General features: G+C 38.9%; 1 protein-coding gene across 1 annotated transcript; it reads left to right on the top strand.

Annotated features, from left to right (window-relative positions):
- Nucleotides 1–3,788: 3,788 nt before the first annotated feature.
- On the top strand, nucleotides 3,789–10,454 carry LOC306853122 (stanniocalcin-2-like). Its single transcript, XM_079390318.1, has 4 exons — nucleotides 3,789–4,051; nucleotides 5,947–6,089; nucleotides 6,353–6,564; nucleotides 8,516–10,454. The coding sequence occupies exons 1-4, from the start codon at nucleotides 3,913–3,915 to the stop codon at nucleotides 8,871–8,873; spliced, it is 852 nt and encodes a 283-aa protein (XP_079246444.1). The 5' UTR covers nucleotides 3,789–3,912; the 3' UTR covers nucleotides 8,874–10,454.
- The last annotated feature ends 1,341 nt before the right edge of the window (nucleotides 10,455–11,795 follow it).

Genomic DNA, 11,795 nt, shown 5'->3' with positions numbered 1-11,795 from the left:
TGGAATGTGGGATTAATGGCCACTCGGGACATCCGAGACGCTTCCAGCTCCTCACAGCACAGTCCTCTTATCAATAACACCCGATCATCATGATGTCAGTAGTCAGGGGCACATTAGGAAGTACGAGATCACAGAAATCGCTGATTAAAAATTCACCACCGAGCCAGAAGATGCAGCCTTTCGTTCGTAGAAGGACTCCAAGCAACACTAGTCAAAAATGATAATGATGATGGGATTAGCAAACTAAGCAAAACAGAAATTGATGCATTTCAATATGATAGCTCACATTTGAACAGATCTAGCGTCACTGCCAAGAGGGAATTAATAAGCACTCTTGTTGACAGCCTCATGCAATCTGTGAGCAAGGCTGGCATTTTCCAGCAACACAGTGACTGAACGCAAGACATAAATTACAGCATGATTAAAGACCCTCCTGAGAGATGTTTATGTATTTTATGCATGGTTTTGGTCTGCTTCATCCCCGTTTATGCGGATGTGATTGCCTTTAATTATTGAGAGGCATCTGATAATGCCAGATGACTGCACCTCTTCTTTTAAATTATGATGTAGACGTCACGTTGAAACTGCATTAAAGTAAATATAGGCTATCTTTTCGTTCGGTAATAGCACATTTCGGGCTGCCGCGGTGCTCTCTCTCTATCTCTCTCCCTCTCTTTGAGACACGCTTTTGGGCATCTCAGAAGTACACAATACACGGGTAAACCATCAGTACTCTTTTCGGCGCTCCAGTCGTCTGTGGTGACACGCGTCATTACGAGGTTGCGGTCTGTGAACGCATGCTGATTGGTGGATACCGAGGGTGTGTGTGCATCATGGACTAGCTTTCTTACAGACTCTGATTCAGTCTATACTGTGAGGTAGTCACAACCTAAATCACCGCACCAAAAAGATAAAGCAACACACAGAGTCTCGCCAGAATGCCATATAGTGGAGTATGGGCACGGTGTGCATCCCTTGAAGCCACAAAAGCATTCGTTCTTTCATTTCCTGGAAAGCAAAGCTTAGAGAACTGAAATACCAGATTTTAATTTATAGGCTTTCTGTCGTGAATAATCTTGCCAATAGCATTTGAAGTGCTTAATACCCCATAAAAAAGCTTTGACAGTCAAACCATGTTTTATTCTCCTCTCAGCACGAGAGTGTATTGACCAAATATTTGTCTGCAGCTTCAGCGCTGTTCATCTATTTTTCGCCTACGGGTGACCGCACATGAAATTCTCAATTCTCAGTATGGCAAGCCGTTGTAACATTTATTACTTAAAATTAATATATATATGTGTGTGTTTTAGTGCTTTCTTTTTCCTTAGAAAGTGCTAAGAATGTCGCCAAGTAAATTTTCATGTTTCATTAATGACTAGTTATATTCTTCACTGAAAATGAATGAATAAATAAACTTATCCAGTTTTTATCCGAAACACTGTCCAGTATTTTCCACAATGACATTTCCATGAACCATAATACAATGAAGTATAAACAGCTGTAAAAAAAACAAACATAAAATTCACATTGTGCCTTATTTTTACATTATCTTTTATTTATTTATTTTTTTAGTGTTGCTACTAGACTCTATCCTGATAGTAGTAATTACTGCAGCTTATTTAGGGACTAGTGTATTCCAGTTGTTGGTATACATTTTTTTTAATCACAATATTAAGTCATTTTAATGTAACCATTCTCACTAATAATTACATATAACAAGCAAAATGAAAGTCTAACTAGTGAGATAAGAATTGTTGGTTACACTTTATTTTAAGGTGTCCTTGTAACAGTGTAGCTATACATTTAAGAGTAATATTAATTAACTACATGTACTTACTATATGGTTAGAATTAGGATTAGGGTTTGGCTAAGTGTTACTTGCATGTAATTATGCAAAATGTCTTGTTATCACTAGTGTAACCTTAAAATAAAGTGTTACGGAAATGTTGCCTATTATGGCAAAAAATTGCTTGCCTATTATGGAGATAGTTACTAGAAAACTATAAACTAAATACTAGTCTAACTAACTAAATAGTCAACAAATAACAATTAAAACAACACATTATAACATAACATATAGGGTAAAATATACCTGTATAAAATATAGAAAAAAGTAAATTTATACAAAATAAGACCAGACATCCTAAAATGGCAGAGGCTTAACTGATGTATCTAATGAACAGTTAATTGTGAAACTGAAATACATATTAGTCACTACTGGATTACGTGCAACTAATAATAATAATACAAATTAGTAAAATAAAATTAGATTCTAGGAGTGATAACATGGCTTGCCATACTAACAGTTTCTTGGTAGTCCCACATCCATGAGAATGGCCTGCAACCAATTTGAGTCATATCTCTCATTTGTAATAGATTTGCATGGCTTGAATTGGATCCCATCAGAGTATTGTCATAAACCATAATCACCAAAGAGTAAATCAAAATAGATGTGTTCTGTGTAATTCTCAAAATTTCATAATTGGGTGATTAGTGAACCGCAGTTATGGAATTGATTTTCTACAAGGACTTCATCTAAGAATTCATTGCAAGAAATATACAATGAGGCTTAATAACAACAAAGCTCTGATTCAGTGGTGTGCCTGCCTATGCTGTGCATCTGTGTGTCAGAGTCAGATGTGCACACATGTCTATATGCCTTTTGTGTTGCTTTGTGTGTGTATGGCAGCTGTCTAGAGGGGGTGGTTTGAATGATGCAATCCCTGCCATCCATTAGCAAATTTGTCCCGTTTTCTGCACTGTGTGGAGCACATTTTGACAGCGGGACTGGTCGACTGGTGACTTTTCAAAAACTGCAATGTAAAAACTCATTATGTTCCTTTTTTCGTGTTCATCTTCCGGGCCACCAGTATAGCAGAGCAAGCTGAACAGAATGTGCCATTCCCTGTCAATGCTATATTTATTTATTCATTTATAAGGGTTTTGGAAATCCCGGATTCCACCTATAATTCTTCATACTTATTAAGATCATGGAGCATACACTGTATATTATGTAAATTGTGGACATTGTTTTAATAGCTTCCATGTATTTACCATACACAGTATTTATATCTATCCAACTGATTGATAAAGAATTGATTATTTAGTTGCACTCTATTTATTATACAGCATGTGAATACAACATGTTAGGTTTAAATTTCCAAAAATATATTTTATATATGTGTAAGCTAATTGAAACAGCTATAGCAGGGGTTCCAAAACACGTTCCTGGAGCCTCCCCAATGCTGCACGTTTCGCATGTCTCCTTTGTCTGACACACCCATTCCAGGTCTTGGAGTTGCTATAATGAGCTGATGAGTTGAATCAGGTGTGATTGATAAAGGAGACATGCACAGCAGAGATCAGTCAGTGCAATTAGTTTTTATTTCATTTATGAACAAGAACAAGAACAAGATTTATATTTCCTATTACAGATATTCAATTCTTTATGACTCGATATCTAGCATTGTAAATGCAACATTTCATAAACGCTTCCTTTTAAATTTGAGTCATATCCGCTCCTGTATAAATCCATCAGTTACAGTATTAAGAGCAACACCTATAATCACAGGCTCGCATGCGCTTGTCCTTACAGCTGTCTGATGCCTCATAAGCGTTTGTAGAGTAAATACCCACCCTCACACATTTTACAAGCTTAGTTTATGTCAAGTAGAGACAACTTTCGCCAGACACACCCCTAAAACTTGGACGTGGTGGTCTGCGTTTCTGATTGGTCGGGAAGCGCAACTGACAACACCTGCTTAACTCCTTCATCCAAATTGACACCCGGACTCTGGGAAATATAGCCAGCATCCATCCCTTCTCTACTCTCACACGCTCTCTGTCTCATCTCGACAGCCTCCACATCAGATCCCGCGCTCTTATTATTAATCGCGCAAACTGAGTGGAGAAATGTTGATCAAATGCGCACTAGCCTTGCTGCTTCTCTCCGTCTTGGGGGAATTGGTGGGAACGGATAACGTTGACGCTCACGAGAGTCACCCTGAGAAACCGGCCAGTCAGAAGGGACGTCTCTCCTTACAGAACACAGGTAAGAGAAAGCAAGAGACTTCCAGACGGAGACTTGCGCGGCCAGAACGCGATTTCAGCGCAAAACCGGCCAATGCACATCTCATTTTCCGAATACGCAGGAAGACGACATCTCGTAAATACGGAGCACACGAAGAGAAATCCAATATCTTCGTAAACTATTAATAGCGTGGCACAAGGTAGGCAAAGATATACGGTGACATTGCTGGTTCGCGCGTGCGTCTTATTTTCGTGGATTTGTGTTTACGTACGACATCCTCGGCTGGTATCTTCTGATTAACTGCCATGCAAAGTGCTCATTATAAAGAGCATCAAATATTAACGTGCGCAACTTTTGTTGCATTGTGCGGGCGAGCAAGTTAAACCTGTAGTGTGGAGTGATGCAATGGCTCTACGTGTTGCACTAGGTGGATCAAAAACTTAACCGTTCTCACGGCAGAAAGGCAATTTAATCCCGTGCATTGACAATGAAATACAGCAGCGATGTCAGGCATCAACTTTTGCACGGGACTGGCAAAAGTGCTGTGATTCCACGCACGATCCGCACACTTTACCTGTGCACCTCCATCAGCAGAGACCCACATTCACACTGATATTGGGTAGTATTCATATACAAGACCTTAAAAACCTCTCATATACTGTTTTCTGTACAGCTGAAATGCATTGAAAAAGCTTTTGGAATACCTAAATTAGAAAGTCCTTATACCTGAACATAGAATTTAAAACATTTCAAAAATTCTAATCTTGGAGTCTGTTTAAAATAACCACTCATCTTTGTCACACAAACATTCAGAGAATGATCTGTCTTTTAGCTCCTTTTTTTGAAAACCGACATGGTGCTCGTGTTTCTTAACAGTTCAAGACAATCAGTCTGTTTTTACTTAATCTCTTTACAAAAGCATGAGGATGGAAGTAGCCATTGTGAGGTCCCTATCGAAATGACACTTAAAAAAAAAAAGTGCAGGCAGTTTGTAATGTGATAGCTTTTTTTTTTTTTTACTTTTCACGAACTGATTTATGCTTTGGCTTTTTACTGACACAATGGGGTTTAAATTTCACAGTAAATTAACCGTTTGCCTTGCATTAAAGCAAATGCCATGACATATTTAGCCATTTGTCTTGTTCTTTTTAAAATAAAAGTCCCTAAATGGCCAGTCTACATAATGTTTGTATTTACCCTCTAGTTGCTGTTGTAAAACTTAAATATTTAACGCAGTTCATGCAGCCTTTCTCTTACTGCTCCTCTTTAGTAGGACACGACTAACAGACACATCTCAAACTATTTTATAAAGACTGCCAATGTGGTTATGAAAAATGCAACCGAAAATCTGTCTTTGTGAGTTGATCTAATGTATCAAACATTTATCTGTGTGCTTATTAAAAGATCGCAAAAGCACTAAGTGCTCCTTTTGTGTATCAGTATGTTTAAGCAATCAGAAATGCTTTTTCCAAGTAAAAAAGATTCCCATTCTTGTTTTCGTATGCTATTTGCTAGTTTGTTTCCCTGGTTAATTTTCTGAATATCCGTAGTCATTGCTGATCTCTTCAGCAAGATAAAAGCAATCTCGTCCTGCCCTATATACAGTTAACCTTGCTTTTCCACATCTCAGGCAGTTACTGCAAGATGCCTCCCAGTTTGATGGACTTTAATAGCATACCTTAATTACCACAGCGCGCTCTCTAAATTTGTCCCCTAAATACAGTTCTTCAATTTTCACAGGAGAAACAAAGCCGGAAAATAGGCCTCTGCATTCATGTGTAAAAAGTTGTCAAGTATATTTCTAAAGACGCTTACTTTCTTATTTAAACACAGCCCTGTTGTAGAGATCGGCCAAAATCGAGTGTCGCTAACTCTTTAGCTTTAAACGGCATGCTCTGTCTTTCTGTCCTCTGCAGCTGAGATCCAGCACTGTCTCGTGAGCGCAGGAGACGTGGGCTGCGGCGTCTTTGAGTGTTTCGAGAACAACTCCTGTGAAATCCGGGGCCTTCAGGAAATCTGCATGACCTTCCTGCACAATGCTGGCAAATTCGACTCGCAGGTAAGCACATGGTTGCCCCAGTCTCCCACGGGGTTCATGTCCCTCAGATGCATCCAGAGGATGACCCAGAGACCGGCCCGGCCAGCTGGCACCGCCTCCGGCCTGGCTCGTGTTTCACAAGGTGCAGGTGGATTTGAAGCAGAGGGTATCGAACTTGTAGCACGGTCACAGGATGTGTGTCTAGCAAAAACAGTCATAGTCCATGTTATCCTAGCAGAGAAACAAAGGCTGTTTGATTGCATATCTGTTTTAAACACTCACAGGGCAAGTCCTTCATCAAGGATGCACTGAAGTGCATGGCTCACGGCTTAAGACACAAGTTCAGCTGCATCAGCCGAAAATGCCTGGCCATAAAGGACATGGTCTTCCAGCTGCAGCGGGAGTGCTACATGAAACACAACCTCTGCTCAGCTGCTAAAGACAACGTCAATGTCATGGTGGAGATGATACATTTCCAAGACTTATTTCCCAAAGGGTAGGTATCACGCTCTGCGTATCAGCTTTCCATGCTTCTGTTTGCCCGTACTATATGGTGTCCTGTTCTTGTGCTTCGGTATTGTTTGTAGTTTTGATAACGGGCCTGTTACAATCATGAATTTTGTGCTGACGATTGTCATGCAAATAATGGATTAATGATTTTATTGTTTTGTTCGGTGCTTATGTAAGCCTATTATATATTTGGGTTTTATTTGTAATATTTTAAAGATTTATAATTGTATCAGACCATATGATATTTATGCCTTGGAAATTAATATTTATGTAATTAATAATATAATGTAATGCGTTCTAAACCCACAAGCCTTCATTTAATACGAAGAAAGACCTTTGACACTTTGTCATTTATTTAAAACAAAATGCAATATTGTGCATTTGCTGGAATTTCTTTAAGCGTTTAAAGAGACCGTCCACCAAAAAAAGGGAGAAATCCATGTTCCAAGCCTTTATGACTTTCTTTCTTCTGTGGAATACAGAAGATAATTTGAAGAATGGTGATCACAAAGTCAATGGGAACGGAAACTGTTTGAAAATCTTTAAATTTCTCTTATTCAGAGGGCAAAATTGCACAATTATCTCATATAATTGTGGTTGGATCAAATAACCATGATCATACAATTAATAACATCAAGCCTATTCTCAAGCTTGTTTGCTTAATAAATAAATGCAATTTGATTACTCTTTCAAAACGAATGAATAAAGTGCGCCGTTTCCCATTAGCTACGTGTTTCCAGGAAATTGATTTACTTTTCCATTTTAAACGCAAGTGGAGCTACGTAAAGTTAAGAAAGTTAATATATTTATTCACACTCCTGCGTCTCATGAAAGGTCCACACAGTCACTGTACAGTGACATAAACTGTCATTGCAGTGTGTTTTCCAGCACTGGCCTATACTGAGCATATGAGGACAACAGAGAGCAGAGTCGGTCATTTTGAAGTAGAGCAGCAGTGCTGGCAAGCTTTCACCTGCATGACTTTAACCACGACTGATCCAGGCCCGGCTCCAGAATCAAATCGCTGAGGGTGCTACTTAAATTAGGGTGCTCTAACCTTATATGTATGACTGAAGGACAGTATCACTAATACCATACTACTAACGTCTCTAGGCAGTAGTTTTTCCCTAAAGTTTTAACCATTGACTATAGCCATTCAACATCACAAGAGCTATCAATTTAACATTTATTAGACCACTTAAAGTGACTTCTAATTTAAGTGAACTTAAAACAATCTTCACAAACTCATTATAATAAATATGATGGTTACCCGTGCCCTTCAAATGGGAAATATACAGAAATTGAATAAAGTTACAAACACTAAATTCTAAAATCAAACACTAATAGACACAGCAGCTGATTATTAGGTTTTTTTGGCTGCTATTGCTTTAAGAGCTTCTGCAGGCTCATCTGGCGCATCTCTCGTTACCTATTCTGACCTGCTTCAGGTCTTAAAGTCACTACTAATTGAATTGAGTTGTACTGAAAAATCGAATCGCCTGTGTTTAATGCGCTAATATTGACAGCACTAATGTGTATATATTAGTGGCGTCCGCTGCTATGGTGCAAATAGTTCATCTCGATCTCGCAAAAATACGTTATAATCAGCAATTTCTACACTGTATAACGAATCTCTTATTTGCGTCGGGGGGGGGGGGGTTTGAGCTTATTTGTGCTGAACACAAACTGAGTGGATTCTTTAACTTAAACTCCTCTAATTCTAGAAATCGACATATGTCTGTGATTGGCTACATTGCTCAACGCTGCAAATAGAAATCAATTTCCAGAGCGCAAACATAATGCACTGGATAGTTTGGCAAATCTGCAATGAAATACCATTAATGCAGCTTTAAATGGGGGTACTATTGATTTTGTTTGGTGCTTAGCATCCCTGTAGAACCGGGCCTGGACTGACCGCTGTCATCCTGCTTTCTTAGGCCGTACGTCGAGCTGGTGAACATCTTGCTCAGCTGTGGAGAGGAGGTGAAGGAAGCCATTACGCGGAGTGTGCGTCTGCAGTGCGAGCAGAACTGGGGCGCTTTGTGCGACAGCCTGAGCATCTGTACATCTATCACTGCTGCTCCAGCGTCAGGCGACCTCGAGCGACGTCTGCCGCTTTCCTCCCATTCAGACGCCGAGCACCAGAAGAGCGCTCGAACAGGAGACAAGGACAGACCCGGCAAGGTCGGCTTCAGTTCCCACACGAGAAGCCGGAGCCAAGGCCTGCGCCGCGCCAGTTTAGATGCCGGCCCCGCCGAGCAGGAAGACTCCAAGATCAGCGACATTCGGAGGTGAAATGGCAGGATCACCTAAACTGACCATGACACCCCAATCCCCCACTTCACAGACTCAGCAGACCTCTTAATTCAACCCATCCACCCTCACATCTCCACAGTCATTCCAGCTCTCCCAAACTGTACATTTTTGCAGGGTAAATGTGGTGCAGCTTTTTTTGATACTCCAGACTATAGGACAGATTATTAATTTTCTTTTAGAATTGCTTTTATTTTAGTTCTAATACAGCGTCACTATTTTGCAGATAATATCCTCCTTAAGATTCAATCACCTTATTTATTTTATGCTTCATGCGGCGTTTGAACATGTATATTTATATAAACCCGTCTAAATATAGCCTCCGTATTCAGTAATGATATACTACATGTAATATAGTGCTTGCGGTTGTATTAGTTGCATTATTGCACCAGTTACGCATCCGACTGTAGATATTAATTTTTTTAGAATTGCTTTTATTTTAGTTCTAATTCTAATACAGCATCTCTATTTGCAGATAATATCCTCAAGATTCAATCACCTTATTTTATGCTTCATGCGGCGTTTGAACATGTATATTTATATAAACCCGTCTAAATATAGCCTCCGTATTCAGTCATGATGTACTACATGTAATATAGTGCTTGCGGTTGTATTAGTTGCATTATTGCACCAGTTACGCATCCGACTGTAGATATGTAAGATACATTTGTTTGTTTCAGAAATGTGTAATTTTTATTTGAAATACTTGATTAAATACAAGCTGTACAGGATTGAAGTCTAGGTCTAGCACATACGACACTCTGTGCTTCTTAGAAGGAAAGCGAAGTCAAAACGACGTCCAGTAACAAGCTTATTGTGCCTTTAGAATGTTACATAGAGGCTTTACCCCAAAATGAGCTGTGGAACCCGAGCAGATGTACGATAGTAAAAACGTCTAGCTGCCTCACATCTCCGTATGATAAAGCGCCCTGATAGTATCGCTTAAGTCTAACAGATTAGCTGAACATAGGAACAACTTAAGCGCGCAGTGTCTCATGGAAAGCCGGCCTATCTGTGCTCTGGCCCTGTCCACAGCCAGCCACTGGTGTTTCCAATTAAAAAATAGCAGTTTTCTCCCAGAGCCACTGAGAAGAGCCAGAAGCTGGAATTGCAGTCGGCTGGCCTTAGACCCAGGAACTGGGTTAAGTCTACATAAGAAGCTCAGGGTATTACTGACAATAATATTGAAATGGGTGAATCATTGTTTACTATAGCTACGAAAAGAATTGTTTTGGGTCCTTGCCACGTGATTGGTTAATAAAATGTTCGGAGCTGATTGTTGGTTTAAGAATAAGGAACGGCCTGTACAGTTCTCCTATTCATCAGCCTAAAGACAACAGTAGTTACTTTGACCAATCATCTTCTTAATACACTCAGGTATTCCAATGAACATGTGGTCAAAAATGTGATCAACTTTGGGTTTAAACCTGGAAAACATTTTTAGATCGTTCCAAGGAATGAGAAATCTGTGTACAACTATTACATTGAATGATAGATTCCATATTGGTACAGATAGCATGTGTTCCAATTGTTTTAGGAAAAATAAATACTAGATCTCATTTCTTACTGTCTTTCTGGATTTCTTTTTTTCACACACCGCATTCTAGCACCATAAAAGTCAGTCCATAATTAGAAATGTTTTTTTTTTTTTTTGTTTTTTTTTTTTTTTTTTTCCCATTAAATCCGCTAATTGTGGCTAAATATGCCCATTATAAATTCTATGAAAGTTGCTATTTAATATATTAGAATTAAATATACAGTATATTGCCTACAACTTTTACACAAACGCACACATTGTTCAATAAATAAGTTTATATTAGTATTTGGTATTGAGAAACGGCCTATTTGTTAGTAATAATGTAGTTTTTTTTTTTTTTTTTTGTTACGTTGTTCTGCCCTTAGATGGTGACAATACTGTTTTAATGAGTCAGCGGCAAAGACTTTCGAAAGACGTTATTTTAACTTTTGACATCTTGTAAAGATGCAATCAGCAAATTCATTGAGCAGCGTTTTCATCGAAAATCACCCTCAACGGATGAAAGGATAGTACGACAAAGATATAGCTTTTCTCAGCGGACATTCAAACTAATGTTTTATTGTGAATATATTGAGCTGAAGAATGAAAGCTGAATCAAATGCAGGTAATCGCACTAGCTTACTCCATCTCTCTGATAATTATCTGCTCTACATACAATTTCAATCAAGCAACAAATTCTAAAGTTACTAAACTTCTACATTTGTTTTTGAAAGTTTTCAGCTTAGAACTGTTAACTTGAGATTTGAATCCGTGGTGGAAGGATGCATTCCAGAGTTAAACTGTCTAAATAAACATGTAAACATCTTTAAAATGTCATAACTTTAATAGGAAGGGCGTAATAGATTGCAATCAACCAAAAAATATTCAACTGTTATATTTAAGTACACAATTTGATAAAACTAATTTAGGTCAACCAATTAGCAATGCTCAATTTTGTTCAGTCTGTGGTGTAAAAAGGTTGCATTAGCAACTAAAGAAAAAACACAAAGGGTTAGTTCACCCAAAAATGAAATTAGCCATGTTTTACTCACCCACAAATGATGTTTGTTCAAGTGTTCATTTTTCTAATAAGTTTGCTTTTAATTAGTTATTTGATGCTATAAAAATGGGGTGTGGTGTCATGATTGTGAGCTTGTCATTGGGTCTGCGGGAGTTTGGGCGGGACTTTGATACCGCAGCTCCACCTCACAATCACTACTGCGCAGACTCTGGCTCCAAACGAATCTCTACTGCGCAGACTCTGGCTCCAAACAAATTTCTACTGAGCAAACTCTGGCTCCAAATGAATCTCTACTGCGCAGACTCTGGCTCCAAACGAATTTCTACTGCGCAGACTCTGGCTCCAAACAAATTTCTACTGAGCAGAC

The sequence above is a fragment of the Barbus barbus genome, assembly GCF_936440315.1.
Source record: "Barbus barbus genome assembly, chromosome: 33".
NCBI lineage: Eukaryota > Metazoa > Chordata > Actinopteri > Cypriniformes > Cyprinidae > Barbus > Barbus barbus.
This window is presented reverse-complemented; position numbering and strand designations above follow the sequence as displayed.